Source organism: Notechis scutatus, chromosome 1, assembly GCF_049901735.1.
Source record: "Notechis scutatus isolate UNSWTSFEM ecotype Mainland chromosome 1, rNotScu1.2, whole genome shotgun sequence".
NCBI classification, from domain to species: domain Eukaryota; kingdom Metazoa; phylum Chordata; class Lepidosauria; order Squamata; family Elapidae; genus Notechis; species Notechis scutatus.
The window spans coordinates 175,411,905-175,431,192 of NC_142009.1; the positions used below are offsets into that span (position 1 = coordinate 175,411,905).

Consider the following 19,288-nt stretch of genomic DNA (forward strand, 5'->3'; position numbering starts at 1 on the left):
AACAAAGAACAGGGAAGACCGATGAAAAAATTGAAAATATTCAACAAATGATGGCGAAGTATGATGAGAGATTCCAAAAAATTGAAGAAGAAGATAAACAAAGAAAGGAGAAGATTGGAAATATTGATAGCAGATTAACAGTGGTTGAACAAGATAAAAGTGGGATGCTGAAGTGGGAGATGGATAGAGCAGAATTCTATCTTAGATTTCAAAACATAGAGGAAGAAAAAGGACAAAATTTAGCTGCGATAATGATAGAAATTCTGGCTGAAGCTTTGGAAATAACAGAGGAAAAGATGATGGATGGAGTAGATGAGGTATACCGAGTCTTTACAAGATATGCGATGAGAAACAATTTACCAAGAGAAGTTCACATCAGATTTACCAAAAAATCCATTAAAACACAAATATTACAAGTGGCAAGAGAGAAGACGAGGAAAAAAAAACATTTTGAGGTACCTGGGAGCACCGCACGCTGCGTTTTGGTTTAATCCCGAGTGGCTGGATGGGCGTGAGAAGAGCCAAGCGAGCATCTCTGCTGCTGCTACCCTTGGTGCTCCAGCCTCGGGGTCTGCAAGTTTGCAAAAGTCCCGGTGCGCAGCCTGTTCCTGCATTCCAAGCGCCCAGGCCAAGCTGCAGCTGTCCCTCTCTCGCCAGCACCGTCTCCAATAACAGCGGCAGCAGCGACGGGAACCCTGGAAGCATTTTAGCCACTTCTCGGGTGGGGGAGCCACCTCCTTAACTTCCACGGTTCCCGCCGCTGCTGCCGCTGTTATTGGAGATGGTGCTGGCGAGAGAGGGACAGCTGCAGCTCAGCCTGGGCGCTTGGAATGCAGGAACGGGCTGCGCACCGGGACTTTTGCAAACTTGCAGACCCCGAGGCTGGAGCACCAAGGGTAGCAGCAGCAGAGATGCTCGCTCGGCTCTTCTCATGCCCACCCAGCCACTCGGGATTAAACCAAAACGCAGCGTGCGGTGCTCCCAGGTACCTCAAAATGTTTTTTTTTCCTGTTATGGGGACGGGGAAAGCGGGAGTGACTCAGACTCTGTTGTTGGAGACGGTGCTGGCGAGAGAGGCGCCAGCACCGGTGAGAACCGTGGAAGCTACGGAGGCCTGAGAAGCAGCTGAAACGCTGCCGGACATCCACGCCGATGCCGCCCGCCTGCTGACCCGGGTAAGAGAGGGGTAAGGGAGCCCTCCGTGCTCCACCATGGTGTGAGGAGCGGCTGATGGTGAGGCGTAGCTGCCCACGGGGCACTCCTAATGGCAAGTTCCCCCCCTCCTTCCCCCCCCAATTTCGCATGTTTTAAACTAGGCCTAAATTTGGGGGAGGGGCTTAATTTCATTTTATGCCTAGAAAACGTGGGGTCTTCCTATTGGGGGGGGCGTATTGGAGAAACACGGTATTTAGTATTACTAGAATTATATTGTGTGGAAACTTTGAATCCATATGTATATGTAGTCTGTCAATTTCACAATCCTATATATAATGCCAAATACTTCAAAACAAACATATTAGTGTTTTAGAAATATGAAATGTTGACAGTTTATAGTAAAACTGTGTCATAATTATATAACAATTTTTTAAAATGATAAACTTTTTTAAAATCTTCCAATTTTTTGAGTTGTAATTTCATAGTGTATCAACAAGTTATTTATTGATCAATGTTGGAAAGTTTCAAAAAAAAATTTTTTGCTAGCTTAGATATAGCATTTTGAAATAAGTTTAAAAGCAGGCATTATAAATAAAAAAACATTCAAATTGATTTATTAAGTTATTAAAAATCTGCGAGCCATTCTAATAAGTAATAAGCTCTTTGTCAGAGAAGATATTCTCTCCATTGTTGTTCTTTTATCCCTGTAAATCTACATATTTCATTTCCACTGTTAAAACTTAAATATGACAAATCTTATTTCTATACAACAATTCAATAAATATCTGAAGGAAGAAAATACAGGTAGTCCTCAGCTTACAACAGTTCATTTAGTGACCTTTCAAAATGACAACGGCACTGAAAAAAGTGTTTTATGATCATTTTTCATACAACCGTTGTAGCATCCCCATGGTCATGTGATCAAAATTTGTATGCTTGGCAACTAGTTCATAATTGTTATTGTGTCCAGGGGTCACGTGATACCTTTTTGAGACTTTCTGAAGAGCAATGTCAATGGAGGTACCAGATTCACTTAACAACTGCGTTACTAACTGAACAAATGCAATGATTCATTTAACTGTAGCAGGAAAAGGCCTAAAATGGGTGAACTCATTCAACAAATGTTTCACTTAGCAACATAAATTTTGGGTCGTAACTAGAGAACTATTTGTATAGAAATTAAATTAATTTCAATATTGATAATAGTATTAATATGAGGATTTTTTTAAAATTATATTTTTAAAAAAATTACTTTTATTACTTGTAAGAAAGTACTATAAATTAGAATTTCTAGTCCCAAAATAGAAGGAACTTTTTTATTGTTTCATGTTTGTACTCTATAGTACAGTAAAGATTTCTTTATTAAACAACAGTTGAAGAAATATGAGTTCTCTTCTTACATGGTTCTGATACTATCAGTATGTTAATGTATTTCAAAAATTGGCTTTTAACTTTTTTTGCTGGTAGGAATACATAATAAAAAGGACATAATAAATGATAATATGAAAATCTCTAATAATCAGTTAGTGAAGACGAGATCTGTACCTTCACCTATTTACAAGTTTATATCTATAGTTTCTGAAACATTCCAGAAAAATGCTATTGCCAGAATTGTTCAGTGGAAAATTTTCAAATAATAATAGTACCAAATAGCCACAAATGATTTAAATATATAGTATGATATATTTTGGCAATGAATACATTATCAATGTGAGGAAAACAAGACTGAAAAAAACAATTTTATTGTCTGTTAATGTTTATAAATGTTCCTTAATTTCTGAATTACCTATAGTATATTATTGAAATTTTATGGTATTTTTTCTCAGCTTTGTTTTCAACAGACTCAGGAATAAGGACCTTGTTGTGGTTCTGTTGCTCATAGCACCTTATGCTATGCTAAGACTTCCTGTACATGGTTTACATACACTAGACTAGAACATTCAGATATTCAGAACAATGGTATTTTTCTGGAAAATAAATTGACACTTTAACAATTAGGAACCCTGAGATAAATAATTTCATTAATGGATTTTTGGTATTTTTGTGACTGATACTATCAATATGTGCTTTCAAAGTAGAGCAGTTTGAGACAGAAGGAGATGAGAGGAAAGGAGTACATATGAGACTATAAGTCAATGCAAAAATATTCTATATTAGTTCTTTGCTGAATAATAGCTGAAAATCTGTCATCATGTTTCTTAGTAAATTATTAATACCAAATATAACAATATTTGAATCTAATAAAGCTAAAAATGGCCTGGTGTTAGCCTTGAATTTACTAAAGTATTAAAACAACCTTTAGAGGGGGGAAAATGAACGAACTAACTGGATTTAACTGCTTTATTTTTATGAGTGGCAATATATACTAAAACATAGGTTTTCTTTAAAGTAATATATATATATAAATATATATATGTATGTATGTATGTATGTATGTATGTATGTTCTGTCTCACCTGTATCCACAGGTGAGAATCCAAAGTCCCAAAGTTCAAATGCTCAAACAGACAAACACAGACAAGGCAGAGTTAACAGTTTCTGTTTACACAGTCCTTGGCAGTCTTCCTGGAATCTGTCTTGCAAGTCCAAACTGACCATAAATCATGACGCTGCAGCCGAGAGAGTCAAACATATTCTCGGAATCCCAAAATACACTTTGCTTCAGACAAGGATTAAGGGCCAGCACACCTCCTTAAATCCCCTGGAGGGGCGTGTCAGTCTCTCTAATTAATCTCTGGCTTGACGTCTCCTTTCAGATTGTGATTGACGTTTCAATCTTCTTCTAGTCCTAGCATCAAGCCAACATCCGTCAGCCTCGTTATCACTCGAAGCCTCTGGCTCATTCTGTGGATCAACTGCTGACCACCGTGTCTCCGACACTCTCTCATCCTCCTGGCCCACATCTGTGTCCTCTGACACATCAGACTCCACACTCACAGCAGGCTCAAACCCTCCGTCTTCAGATGCATCAGATTCAAAACTCACAGCAGGTTCAACCCTTCCAGTCACAACACTATCCCTCACCGCAGGGTCCTTCCCCCAAGTCTGATGATCAGGATGTGGTTTCGAGGGGAATTGTGCATGATATATCCGAATAAGGTCCGGGGCATGCACCTTGGACACATCCTGCCAGGAACGAATCTCTGTTTCGTTTTCCAGCATCCCTACGAAGTACTGAAATCGTCCCTTCAGCCATCGTGAATCGTAAATGCCGACCACTGTGGTATCCGCAACAGGATCAGTGCTGGGCCCAGATGGAGAACCTGTATCATCTGGAGAACGGAGAGTACAGGATGGGGTGTCAGGTATCAAAAGGGAGCGGTGAAAAACAGGGTGAATGCGCATGGAGCGCGGTAGGGTGAGCCGATAAGCCACAGGATTAATAACCGCCTCAATAGGGAAGGGACCAATAAAGCGATGATCCAACTTCCTAATCAGACGATCAACCCGAAGATGCTTCGTGGACAACCACACCTTGTCACCCACAGCCAACGGAGACGTTGCCCGACGTAAACGATCCGCGAAACGTTTATAGTCTGCTTTTGCTCGTTCCAATTGTCTGGAAATTAATTGATGCACGGCATGTAATTCAGACAAAAAGTCTCGTGCCTCTGGAACTGGAGAATCTGCGATCGACAGGGGAAAAACCTCGGATGGTAACCCACATTTGCGTAAAAGGGCGTCATGTGAGGAGGTGTGCCGAGAATTGTTAAAAGCAAACTCTGCCAATGGAAGATAGGTCACCCAGTCGTTTTGCCGTTGATTGACAAAACATCTGAGGTATTGGGCGAGAATGCCAATTACTTTCTCAGTTCCGCCATCGGTTTCTGGATGGTGCGCCGACGCTAAACATACTTGTACCCGTAGTGCATTCATTAGGCTTTTCCAGAATTGAGTGGTGAACTGAACACCGTGATCTGAAACAATTCTGTCCGGTAAGCCATGTAAACGGAATACGTGTTGTATGAAAAGCCGGGCAGTAACACGAGCCGATGGTAATCTTCAACATGGGATGAAATGGGCCATCTTGGTGAGCATGTCAACCACCACAAGTACCGTCGTATAACCTGACGACGAGGGCAAGTTAAAAAGTCCATAGAGATCGCCCCCCAGGGTCGGTTCGGAGTTGGAAGTGGTTGAAGAAGTCCAGGAGGTGCACCTGACGCAGCCTTCGCTTGTCGACATGTAATACAAGAGGCAACGTAAGAAAAGACGTCATGACGGACTCGAGGCCACCAAAAAGTCCGTGTGACCAGGTGAAGAGTTTTAAAGAAGCCAAAGTGGCCAGCAGCAGGATTGTCATGACATTGAGTCATGATGAGGGCTCTAAGTGTCCTGGTGGGTACGTACAATAGTCCTCGATGTCGTAGCAAGCCCTCCTCTAGAGTCCATGGGGAGTCAGGTTCAATTTCTCCCATTCTTTGCTGGAACTAAGCGTCTAAGTGTTGCGCCTCTCTTACTCGGGCCCTTAAATCCTGAATAACGGCCAAAGATTCCGAGGGCAGCACCATACGTGGAGGAAGAGGGTCCTCGGGACCAATGTACTCGGGTTTATGAGACAGGGCGTCCGCTCTCCGATTTTGTCCACTGGGAACGTATGTGACTGAAAAGTTGAACCTAGTGAAGAACAACGACCACCGGATCTGTCGTTGGTTCAACTTTTTAGCAGTGGACAGATGTTCCAGATTACGGTGATCTGTCCGAACCTCCACCTTGTGCCGAGCCCCCTCTAGATGATGTCGCCAGGTCTCAAACGCAGACTTGATGGCCAGCAACTCCTTCTCCCAAATAGTATAATTGCGCTCAGAAGTTGTGAGCTTCCTTGAATAATATGTGCATGGAAAAAGAGGTGTGCCATCCATTGGGGCTTGTAACAACACCGCCCCAATAGCTACATTAGAGGCATCTGTCTCGACCACAAGTGGACAATTCGGATCAGGATACCTCAATGTAGGTTCAGCAACGAAGGCTTTCTTTAGAGCCTCAAAAGCCTGTTGCTGCGGGCCCCCCCACTGGAACGGGACCTTCTTGCGAAGGAGCTGGGTGATGGGATCTGTCAGCTTGGCAAAGTCCGGGATGAAGGTCCTGTAGTAATTAGTGAACCCCAAGAGACGTTGCACGTCCTTTACTCGACAAGGGGGTTCCCAACTACACAAGGCCTCAACTTTCCTCGGGTCCATGGTAATGCCCTCGGGAGAGATGATATGCCCCAAGAACTCTATGGAAGTCTGGAAAAAGAGGCATTTCTCCAGCTTCGCATAGAGTTTATGCTCCCGAAGACATTGTAATACCTGACGGATTTGACGAAGATGACTATCCCTGGACTGAGTATAGATCAAAATGTCATCCAGGTACACTACCACGAACCGATCAAGCATGTCCCGTAAAATGTCATTCATTAAATGCTGGAAAAACCGCGGGGGCGTTGGTCAACCCAAACAGCATTACGGTGTATTCAAAATGTCCGTATCGGGTGCCAAACGCCGCCTTCCACTCGTCCCCCTTGCGCATCCGCACCAGGTTGTAGGCCCCTCGAAGATCGAGCTTGGTAAAAAGAGTGGCCTCCCGCAACCGCTCCATCAATTCTGGAATGAGCGGCAAGGGATAACTATTTCTCACTGTGATGGCGTTTAACCTGTGGTAGTCGCAGCATAAGTGCAACTCCCCCGTCTTCTTTTTCACAAAAAGGACGGGAGCAGAAACAGGAGATGATCTAATAAATCCCCGGGCCAAGTTCTTATCCAAAAAATCTCGAAGAGCAGCCAATTCGGGCTCAGACATGGAATAAAGATGACCCTTGGGCAGTGGGGCATCAGGTAGAAGATCCACGGGACAGTCATAGGCGCGATGCGGTGGTAACTGATCTGCCTCCTTCTCGCTGAAAACATCGGAGAAGTCCGATAACTCCGGTGGTATGGAAACAGCGGGAGCGGCGATGTCCTGACTAGCGCAGGTATGTCTCAGATGATCCACGCACTGGAGACTTGGGAACAAAATGGCGTTCTGCGCCCAAGCCACCAGAGGATTGTGCAACCGTAGCCAGGCCATGCCAAGAACCAAGGGGAGATGGAGGTCCGAGATGATATAAAAGCTAATCGCCTCCTTGTGGTCCCCTATAACCAGACGCAACGGCTGGGTGGCAAAACAAATGGGCCCAGACTGAAGCTCACGCCCATCAATGGTTTCCACCCTGATGGGTGGTTCCATGGCAACCAATGGGACATCAAAGTGGGTTGCAAAGGCCCGGTCCATAAAACTAGTAGTAGCCCCCGAGTCCACCAACGCAACCGCAGGAATCCCCTCCTTCCGGGACTGTAGGAAAACCTGCGTGTCCAAAAGTAAATGCCGGGGAGGACCAGAGTTCACCTCAGCTACTTGGGGTGGTGGTGTGTTACATGCCCGACCTAGAGTTTCCCCGCGGTCGGGCCTACCCTGTTTCCCAACGGCCCAGGATTGGATTCTGGCACCGGTCTTCATGTTCCCTTCCGTTTACAAGAACTGGAAAAATGTCCCGGCCCCCCACAATAAAGGCACAAGCCCCCCTGGAACCTTCGCGAGCGTTCTTGCGCCGTCAGCCGAGGGCGGAGTGCACCCAACTCCATCGGCTCCTCGGTCCTGGTCCTGGTATTATGGGATACCGAGGGGGCGGATTGTACTGGAGGTTGCGGCCATGAGTGGGAGGGCGGTTCCATAACTGAGCGTTTGGTCTTGCGCTGTTGTAGCCGGGTGTCAATGTGCAAACATTGTACCACTAGCGCATCCAGGGTTAGAGCCCGCTCCGCATGCACCAACTCATCTTGAATTTCGTCTGCCAAGCCCTCCTGAAACGCATCCATGTGGGCTGACTCATTCCAAGTAGAGTCCATGCAGAGCAGACGAAACTCTGCAATATATTCTTGCAAAGGATGTTTCCCCTGACGAATGTCCCTCAAACGTCTGGCCACAGTTTGACTCTTTATAGGATTTTCATACATGACACGTAATTGTTGCTGGAAACCCTGGTAGTCATTTAATAAAGGGCTATCTTGTGCCAGCAGAGGAGTAGCCTATCTAGCAGCCGGTCCTGACAAGAGGCTAATAATAAACCCCACCTTAGCCCGGTCATTAGGAAAATCTTCAAGCCGTAAGGACATGAATAGTTGGCACTGTTCCATAAATGCCGGGAACATATCAGTCTGTCCCGAGAATTTATCCTGCACAGATACCGGGCTTTTCCTAATGGGAGGAGCTGGGGGAGCAACAGAAGCCTGCAACTGCGTAACATGATTAACCAGCTGAGTTACCTGATGTTGTAGGACCTGGATATTCTGTAAAAGTTGGTCTATTTGTTGCTGCTGCTGCTCTACCAGTTTCTTTAGTTGTGTTTGGTCCATCTTGGTTATAAGATGGAGTAAGGGTCTGAAGCAAAAATGTTCTGTCTCACCTGTATCCACAGGTGAGAATCCAAAGTCCCAAAGTTCAAATGCTCAAACAGACAAACACAGACAAGGCAGAGTTAACAGTTTCTGTTTACACAGTCCTTGGCAGTCTTCCTGGAATCTGTCTTGCAAGTCCGAACTGACCATAAATCACGATGCTGCAGCCGAGAGAGTCAAATGTATTCTCCGAATCCCAAAATACACTTTGCTTCAGACAAGGATTAAGGGCCAGCACGCCTCCTTAAATCCCCTGGAGGGGCGTGTCAGTCTCTCTAATTAATCTCTGGCTTGACGTCTCCTTTCAGATTGTGATTGACGTTTCAATCTTCTTCTAGTCCTAGCATCAAGCCAACATCCGTCAGTCTCATTATCACTCGAAGCCTCTGGCTCATTCTGTGGATCAGCTGCTGACACCTGAGGTATGAATGAAATGGAAGGTTCTGGAGACGACCGTGTCTCCGACACTCTCTCATCCTCCTGGCCCACATCTGTGTCCTCTGACACATCAGACTCCACACTCACAGCAGGCTCAAACCCTCCGTCTTCAGCTGCATCAGATTCAAAACTCACAGCAGGTTCAACCCTTCCAGTCACAACATACATATATACATATTTGTATGTGGATCTTTGGTTATTCGGGTTTTCTCCCGCGTAAAATTGGAAGTATCTAGGCGACGTTTCGATGAAATCTCATTCATCATCTTCAGGCTTGTGTCTTCGGCTTTGTGCTTCTTCAAAGCCGAAGATACAAGCCTGAAGATGATGAATGAGACTTCATCAAAACGTCAATGGAAATCAAATTTAGCAACCCATGGAGGTCTGGATTTGGAGTTACACTCAAAATTAAAGTGGAAAAAAACACCACAGGCTGATCCAACTTTGATATAATGTCCTTAAAACAAGTCAAAATGAGGCTCAGTAGTGTGTGTGGCCTCCATGTGCCTGTATGACCTCCCTACAACACCTGGGCATGCTCCTGATGAGGTGGCGGATAGTCTCCTGAGGGATCTCCTCCCACACCTGGACTAAAGCATCCCCTAACTCCTGGACAGTCTGTGGTGCAACGTGGCAGTGGATGGAGTGAGACATGACGTCCCAGATGTGCTCAATTGGATTCAGGTCTGGGGAACATCCATAACATCAATGCCTTCATCTTGCAGGAACTGCTGACACACTCCAGCCACATGAGGTCTAGCATTGTCTTGCATTAGGAGGAACCCAGGGCCAACCGCACCAGCATATGGTCTCATAAGGGGTCTGAGGATCTCATCTCGGTACCTAATGGCAGTCAGACTACCTCTGGCGAGCACATGGAGGGCTGTGCGGCCCCCTAAAGAAATGCCACCCCACACCATTACTGATCAAACCGGTCATGCTGGAGTATGTTGCAGGCAGCAGAACGTTTTCCACAGCATCTCCAGACCCTGTCACGTCTGTCACATGTGCTCAGTGTGAACTTGCTTTCATCTGTGAAGAGCACAGGCGCCAGTGGCGAATTTGCCAATCTTGATGTTCTCTGGCAAATGCCAAACGTACTGCACGGTGCTGGGTTGTAAGCACAACCCCCACCTGTGGACGTCGGGCCCTCATACCATCCTCATGGAGTCTGTTTCTGACCATTTGAGCAGCCACATGCATATTTGTGGCCCGCTGGAGGTCATTTTGCAGGCCTTTGGCAGTGCTCCTCTTGTCCCTCCTTGCACAAAGGCGGAGGTAGCGTTCCTGATGCTGGGTTGTTGCCCTCCTACGGCCTCCTCCATGTCTCCTGATGTACTGGCCTGTCTCTTGGTAGCGCCTCCATGCTCTGGACACTACGCTGACAGACACAGCAAACCTTGCCACAGCTTGCATTGATGTGCCATCCTGGATGAGCTGCACTATCTGAGCCACTTGTGTGGGTTGTAGACTCCGTCTCATTGCTACCACTAGAGTGAAAGCACCGCCAGCATTCAAAAGTGACCAAACCATCGGCCCAGATAGCATAGGAACTGAGAAGTGGTCTGTGGTCACCACCTGAAGAACCACTCCTTTATTGGGGAAGTCTTGCTAACTGCCTATGCTTTCCACCTGTTGTCTATTCCATTTGGACAACAGCATGTGAAATTGATTGTCAATCAGTGTTGCTACCTAAGTGGACAGTTTGATTTCACAGAAGTGTAATTGACTTGGAGTTACAATGTGTTCTTTAAGTGTTCCCTTTATTTTTTTGAGCAGTGTATATGTATGTATATGTGTGTGTGTATGTATATGCATGTATGTATACATATGTATACGTATATGTATATGTGTGTGTATATATATATATATGTATATATGTATAATATAAGCACAACTACAATGACGTGGGAAAATACCCGAACAAAGCTGAATGCCATACATGTAAGTACCCGCGAAAACTTAAGAAATATATACACACACACACACACACACACACACACACAATATTAACTATTGATCTGATATCTGATTTAATATAGCTTCATTTTTATGCAGTGGAAATACTTCAAAACACATAATTTGAAATGTATAGCCTAAGTAATGGGATCTTTTTTTAAAAGCTAAATGAAAAATGTTTTTAATGTACAGTTTAATTATGTGGAATTCAAATTTTTATTTTAAATTAGTGTTTTATTTTTTAGGTTAAATGTAGGTTTCATTGTACAGATGAACTGTTCTAAGAAAAGAGGATACAAATATCCTATTTAATTTAATAAAGCAGGGATAATGTTGATACATTTTTTTTAAAAAGAAAAACTGTTAAGACAATATTTAATACACTTGAGGCTCTGCAACATTCCCCCCCCCCCCATTTCCCCCACTGGGTCTTCACAGGCACTTTACCACTTACCTTGCAAAAATCTCTCTATCCCAGTTTCTTTGCCTGCTTCATTGCTTCAGGCTTTTGGTGCATTTGCAGAGAACAGGCCTAACATACCACGACATCATGTGAGATCAGTAGTGCAAGATCTTGGGCTACTGATCAGTGGTGGGATTCAAATTTTTTTACTACTGGTTTGGTGGGCATGGCAGGGGACGGATACTATAAAATCTCCAGTTAGAGGTGGTATTTGCCGGTTCTCTGAATTACTCAAAATTTCTGCTACCGGTTCTCCAGAACTGGTCAGAACCTGATGAATACCATCTCTGCTACTGATCTTGTGCGATCTTGCACATTTCTCTGCGAATTGAGGCCTGGACGTTTGCAAACGGAGGAAGGCTTTGGTCCTTCAGGCCTTCCCTCTGTTTGCTGTTTTCTTGCCGACACCTGCAGGAAGATTGCGTTCTTGTAAGCTTTGGCAGCCATTTGCAAAAAGCCTTTGTTGGCACCAGCAGAGCTTGGGAGGAGCGGGTGCTTTTCTCTGAAGCTCTGTTCCTACCAGCAAAGGCTTTTTGTAAACAGGAACACAATCCTCAAGCCTTTTGCCACCAAGAAAGGCCCGGAGGAACGTGTGTCCCTCAGGGCTTTCTTGTCGCTAAAGGACACCTCAAGTGCTTCCGTGGTGAGAAAGGCCCAGAAAGGCGCACGCAGTGCTCCAGGCCTCCTTTTTTATCACGGCAGGCCGACTCAAGCAGTTTGGTGACGAAAAAGGAGGCTCAAAAGGGTGCATGTGGGCCCCCAGGCCTCCTTTTTCATAGCTAAAAACAAGCTCAAATGGTTCAGCGGCAAGAAAGGAGGCCCAGAAGGGTACATGTAGTCCTCTGGGCCTCCTTTTTTGTAGCCAAAGGCTTCTTCAAGCCCTTTGCTGACAAGAAAGGAGAGGGAACAGGCAAAGAAACAGAGGCTAGAGTGGACGCATATCTTCATAAGTTAAGTGACCCAGTGTGGCAGGATGGGGGAGGAGCAATTGTGAGGACTACAGGGGAGGGAAATTGAGATATCTGTGGCTCGGGGGAGGTCTTGGGTGGTCTGAATCAGTGACCTGTTCCATCACTAGGTCCACCTATGGTGTTCTCCACCCCAGGATACCTCATGTGCTTAACGAGTCATGCATCGGATTAGCAAATGCATGGGCAAAAGCAGGGAGTGATCTCATTACAAATGGAATGGGCAGGTTCCATTACATTTGTAAGTGAAGGACTACCTGTATATGAAAACATAATACAAGGTAGAGAAACATTTGATATTGTGGCATTAAAATTACTTCTGGATTAAAGTAAAAATGCTTCCATTCCCTAGAAATGATTGTAACTATTGCTTGTCCTTTTTCTCATTTTAATTTTTGAAAATTCATAATACATTAGACTGAAAATATATTTAACAAGAATATGTTCTTTTAAACAGCAAACTGCAAATCAGATGCAAACTGATTCTTTGTCTCCATCTCCTAAGACTGTGTCGCCGGTGCCTTTAAATAACACCACCAGTGCCCCAAGGTTTGGAACAGTTATTCCTAATCGCATCTTTGTTGGAGGAATTGATTTTAAGGTAATTTGGATGACTGAATAACAGTCCAACTTTTATTGCAATATAATTGTTTTTATATTATTACATATATTTAAGAATTTATTCTTATGATTTTATCGTCTGGTAGATAGATATAGAAAATAAGTGTTACTTCTCCCCATCTCATCCCTTTGTTGTTGTTGTTGTCGTCTAATAAAATGACGTCATTACAGTAGATTCCAGTCTCCCACTCTGATCTATTTCAATGGGATTTTCCAGAACAAATTTACTAGTATCTTTGTGGAGATAGAGGGTAGGGAATCATCCTAGCTTAGCTGTGTGCTCTGACCACCACCTTTTATTGTACTGTTTTTTTAATTATTTCATTGACCCACAAATTTGCACAAAGGTATTTCACTTTTTAGTTTTTCAAATTATTCTTCTTGAGTTTGAAAATATCTAAGTAGCATCCTTGAAAATATTCAGGTAACGTCCTCTCACAATCATCATGGGACCTTCTATTGAGTATAGAAAAGTGCATTTTTCCCCTATAAACAATTATGAATGAGAAGGTGTATGTTGAGAGAAGTGTAGACTAGCCACTCCCAATCCATTCAAAGGCCAGTGTTGCAATAAACCAAGAGCAAAAGCAAAAATATCTATATTCTTAGACACAACAGGAAATATACATACTTGAAAATATATTCCTTTTCATCATAGCTTAGTAAAATATATAAATATGCACCCACATTAAAAAGTTAAAAGTGCTACTCTAACGAAATATTGACTGTTAAATATATTATTCAATTTATATAGAAAGCCATTGTGGCACAGTGGTTAGAATGCAGTATTGCAGGCTAATTCTGCTGACTGCCAGCTCTTTGATTCTCACTGGCTTGAGGTTGACTCAGCCTTCCATCCTTTCAAGGTTGGTAAAATGAGGACACAGATTATTATGGGCAATATGCTGATTGCAAACTGCTTAGAGAGGGCTGTAGATTACTATGAAGCAGTATGTAAGTCTAAGTGCTATTGCTATTCATTATATCCTGTTCAGCACTTTGTTTTAACAAAACACACTTCCAAGGTGATTCACTTTTTTAAAAAAAGTCCAATCCTTCCCATTTTATTTCCTGCAATAACACTTCTTTGTGTATCTTTGCAGAGTAACTTTTCTGGAAAATGGTCTTGAAAACCATTCATTATCAGGCATGCCAACATATCCAAAGAAATTTTCTATTATTTCCCTTTAAAAAAAAAAATCAGAATACCATAGGAGATGAAAGTGGAAATACAATATGGGTAAGTCTAGAAGAATTAGCCCACTTTAGAAAAGACTGCAGGTATCCTTATTGTACAAATTGCTGAAGAGTGTTATTGGAAAGTAATGTAACTTTCAAATTGGATAGATAAATGGATAGATTGAAATTAGTTTTGATTGAGCAAATATGCCCATTATTAAAAGAATGTCAATATTAAGTGATAATTGTATTTTAACTAAATTTACTAGTATTATAAGATACAGTCTTAATCTCTCTCTCTCTCTCTCTCTCTCTCTCTCTCCTCCCTTTATTTATTTTAATAGACTAATGAGTATGACCTGAGGAAATTTTTTTCCCAATACGGCTGTGTAAAAGAAGTAAAAATAGTAAATGACAGAGCTGGAGTATCAAAAGGGTTAGTAAACCAAAACATTTATTAAATTAATATACTGCTTAGAGGCTGTATATAGTCTTCCAAAAATTAAGAGCATGGTATAAAAGTCCTTTAGGTCTGTAATTCTGTAAGCAAAGTATCTGGGATAGGTGAGATTCTACCGGTTCGCACCAGTTCGGTAGAACCGGTTGTTATGATTCCCGGTAGTTTGGAGAACTGGTAAAACTGGCCCCTCACTGCCTGCTCCTCCATTCCCTGCCCAATCAGTCCTTATTGTGCATGCACAACTTCGCGCACAAGTGTGACAATTACTGACGGCATTCTCTTCCAACCTGCCCCACCCAGTCACTTCTTATAGCACATGTGCACTACATCGCTTCCCACATTTTCCTGCCCGCCGCCATTGCTTCCAGCAGCAGCACCAACCAGCCAGCCTTCCACCATCTGATCTCCCTAGGTGAATGAGCCTCTGCAAGTCCTGGTCGCTTACGTGCCACTGTTGCCGCCAGCCTCAGCCGAGTCTCAACTCCTGGGCCGGCCTAGGTCACCACCGCCATGTCGATGCCGACACCCTCAACCTTGTCCCCACCACCATCACAAGTCCCAGCTGAGTCTTGACTCCCGGGCCGGCTAGGCCGCCACCGCTACCACCCTCAGTGCTTGCATCTTAGCAAGCTTGCCAGGGCTGACACGTCGCCACTTGGGTCCCACCTGGATTCTATGCAGCTGCTGGGCCTTGCTTGCTAGGAGGGGTGTGGGGGGGCGACCAGGGAGCACCTTGCTATGCCGCTCAGGCCCGCATTGCCCAGGCAGCATAGCATCAGGGAAGGCAAGCCACGGCTGAGAGCTGCTGGGCTCCCCGCCAGCCCGCACCTCCAGTCTGGCGCAGCAGGCAATGAGGTGCACCCCGATGCGAAGAACAGGGTGACGAGTCCCAGCTGCTGCTGCTTTGCCAGCTGGAACTGAGCCAGTAGCCCATGTGCCATCTCCTCACAGAAGGTCCTGACCACACGTGCACACCCTGTGGCACTGTGAGATGCATTGCTCTGTGTATGCCTGAGAAAGAGAAGACTTGGGTGAACTTTTCTGTCTCCTTTTACTTCGCTCCGCTGCTCGGAAGGCAACCGCCCCAGCCTGTTCCTTTAAGGTACTTCGATACGGAGGGAGGGACCAGAAAGGGACAGACAGGGCGCAGGAGCTGCCTTCCGAGTCTTGCCAAGAAGCCTGCAACCACCACCTCTTTGCTGGCAGGAGAATCCTCCAGCTGCTCCCGGCTCGGTTCCAGCCAGCAAAGAAGTGGCAAAAAGACACAGCATCTGGAGGTTTCTTGTCAAAAAAGCCTATAGCCGCCACGTTGTTGTTTTTTTGGTGCGGCTGGACTCCAGCTGCACTGAAAAAAAGACACGGTGTCTGGAGGCTTTTTGCAGTGAAAATTACTGACTTCTGGCTTTGCTTGCTCCGCTTCTCCAATGCGCCACCGCCACTGCGTTCTAGGCGCTGGCCATGCAGGCTCAGCCCATTGACCGCTGCACCGCTCCACTTGGACTTACTTGCATTGTTGTTGTGGCTGGCGCCAGCAACAACAATGGCTCAGTTCTGTCTTGCCTTCCTTGGCAGCCAGCTGCGGGAGGAAGGTAAAGTCATGGCTGTGGGACGACGAAAGTGGCGTTCATGGGGGAGGAAATGGGGAGATTAAGGGCCGAAGTCTCTGAAAGGGGAAACGGGGTGACACGTGTGACTGGTGAAGGGAGAGCAGGCAGCATGGAGGATTATAAGTAGAAAATAAGTAGATCGGTTAGGGAAGGGATAGAGAGAGAAGAAAAGAGAGAGAGAGAGAGAGAAAAGAGGGGAGAAGAGAGAGAAAGAGAGGGAAAGAGAAAGAGAAAAGGAACAGACAAGAAAGTAAAGAAAAGGGAAAGAAAAAGGGAGAGAAAGGAAAAGAAAGGGGATAGACAAAGAAAGGGTGGAAGGGAGAGAAAGGGGGGAAGAGAGGGAAAGAGAGAAAAGAAAGAAAGAAAGAAAAAGAAAGAAAAGAAAGAAAAAGAGGGGGAGGGGAAGGTGAATGGGATATGGGGGAGAGAAAGAAAGAAGGAAGAGACAAGAAAGAAAAGGAAAAGAAAGAAAAAAAAGAGAGAAAGGAAGAAAAGGAATAGACAAGGGATGGAAGGAAGGGACAGAAAGAAAGAGAGGGATGGGAAAGAGAGGGAAAGAGAAATAGGAGGGAGGAAAAAGTGAATGGGATATGGAGGGAGAGAGAAAGGAGAGAAGGAAGAGACAAAGAAAAGAAAGAAAAGGGAAAGAAAGAAAAAGGGAGAGAGAAAGGAAGAGAAGAGAAAGACAAAGGGAATGGAAGGAAGAGACAGAAAGGGAGGGAGAAAAAAAGGAAGGACACAAACCCTGGTTTCAGAAGACTCTTTGAAACAGCACAGCAATCTAGGGCTGGCCTGCAAGGGACCTCGGAGGTCATCTTCTAGTCCAACCCCCTGCTTCAGCAGGGTTAGAAGGAAGAGTGAGTGTCTGTGTCTGTGCCTATATGTGTGTGTATGGCTGTCAAAACTCCAAAAACAGGTCAAGTAGCTCTGGGGAGGTCAGTCATAAATTAGAGCTAAGCAATCGGCCATTAAGCGAGGACCACTTGTATTTGATTTGCCAGTCACTTGTATTTGATTTGCCATACCCACCCAATCTCATGGCCACCAAGCCACACCCATCCGGGGAGAGAGAGAGGAAATGTGAGCGACTTGGAATAATTCTGTCTTCATTATACTAAGAATAAGTTGATCTGGAAACGACTTTAGTTGGTTTTCAGTATAGCAATAGCACTTAGACTTACTTATATACTGCTTTATAGTGCTTTACAGCCCTCTAAGCGGTTTTACAGAGTCAGCATATTGCCCCCAACAATTTGGCTCCTCATTTTACCGACCTCAGAAGGATGGAAGGCTGAGTCAACCTTGAGCCTGGTGGGATTTGAACTGCCAAATTGTAGGCAGCTGGCTGCAGAGGTAGCTTGCAGCACTGCACTCTAACCACTGTGCCACAGAGGCTGTGGCACAGGCTGTGTATGCTGTTACATTAGTAGCAATTTAGACAGTTCTCATTTGGTGATTGCAGTTGGGACTAGCAACTTGATTGTTAAGCAAAGTAGTCACTAAGTGAAACTTCAACAGTGCTTGTTATTTTACTTCAGCTTTTATTTGCTTTACACACCCTCAAAGGCTGTAGATTCAAGGGTAGATTATAAAGTTACTTTTTAAATCTTAGTTGTAGCTGCAAATGGTCATTAAACATTCCAGAAATCCAAGTGACTGTTGATTCCTTAGTTTGCCAGCTTTAAATGGTTTGATACATACTGCACCAAAAACTACCATATTGGCAATTTCATTAGCTATAGCTTCTTTTTCCATCCTAATCTATTCTTAAAGTGTTGGCTATCATCTTCTGGGTTTACTAGAAATATTGACAGATCTACTCTTCAATCTTCATTATTCAGTTTGAAGATAATGAAGTGTATTATATTCCAAAATAGATATACTGCCTGTCATATGAGTTACCATAGGTCTATTATCTTGAATAATCAGTAGTACTACAGATCACACTTCCATACATCTGAATATTTCTAAAATATTTATAGAAAAATACTGTTGTTTTGCAAAATTCTAGAGGATTCCCACACTCAGTCATTGGAGAAGAAAATTGATCACAGAAAGAAATATATTTGATTCACCAAGCTAGCTTATCTTGGCATTATTTTTAGACATCACCTCATATCCTTTTCCAATGTTCAGACAGATAAATTAATAGCTCATTGTTGCTGCAAATAGCCATATAATAGCTATACCTTTTAATTGCCTCTTTGTACAGCCTTTTCATAGGAAGGATACAATAACACCAGTAACAGCTATGTAAAGAGTGCTAAATTTTTATTTCCATTACTGTACTAAATAGACAAGGATGGTCGCATCCTTGAGATCTTTGCAAATATATCAATCCAATGCATTTGTCTTCTTCCCAACTCTTTAACAACTTACTTGTTTAGCCACGCCAGTTACAACAGTGATCAGACATGATATTCTTCCGACTAAAATCGAATTCCGATTTTTTGGGAATCAGCCCCTCCCCCTTTCTTCTCCTCCTTCCCCTCCCCTCGGAGGCCCCCTGAGTCAGGAGTTGCTACTGCCCGGCGCGGCTCCACGCGGCTCCAGTCCCGCGTTGCCTCGGGAAGGGAAAGGCAAAAAGGAAGAGCCGCCGCGGCGCTTTGCAAAGAGGACTGGCGAAGGCGAAGCGGTTTTGCAAACGATTCCTGGGCGCCCAGATGTAAATAAATGGTTTTTTGCCCGGGAAGCCCATTCTCACGAGTTTAAAAGGCTTATGTAATAATACGCCTTTCTCTCTCTCCCCCCACGCCCCCAACGGGGCGCGCTTCAACGACTCCTCGGGCCGCTCTCACTCTTTCAAAAGTGTGAGGCGGGAGTCAGTTGCAGGCAAAACCGAGCCAAGGAGCAGGGACACAAGGCGCAACCGCAAGGCTAGTGGCGGGCGGAGTGGGGGGGGGGGAAGAAGACTATTCCTGTTATTCTTGCGCTGTGGGGATAGCGAGTGTGTGTTTGAGTGGGTGTTTTGTGTGTGTGGGCGTGCTGCCGCTGATGCCAGGCGAGAGCTGCCTTTGGGGTTAT

The 19,288-nt window shown here is 44.4% G+C and overlaps 1 protein-coding gene across 1 annotated transcript in view; it reads left to right on the forward strand.

The window, feature by feature from the left end:
- The first annotated feature begins 3,216 nt into the window (after window positions 1-3,216).
- BOLL (boule RNA binding protein) overlaps window positions 3,217-19,288 on the forward strand; it is a 61,033-nt gene continuing 44,961 nt past the window's right edge. The window contains exons 1-3 of the mRNA XM_026667944.2: window positions 3,217-3,237; window positions 12,855-12,998; window positions 14,542-14,633. Of these exons, the coding sequence (XP_026523729.1) occupies window positions 3,217-3,237; window positions 12,855-12,998; window positions 14,542-14,633 (257 nt within the window). The remainder of the gene's footprint in view (window positions 3,238-12,854; window positions 12,999-14,541; window positions 14,634-19,288) is intronic.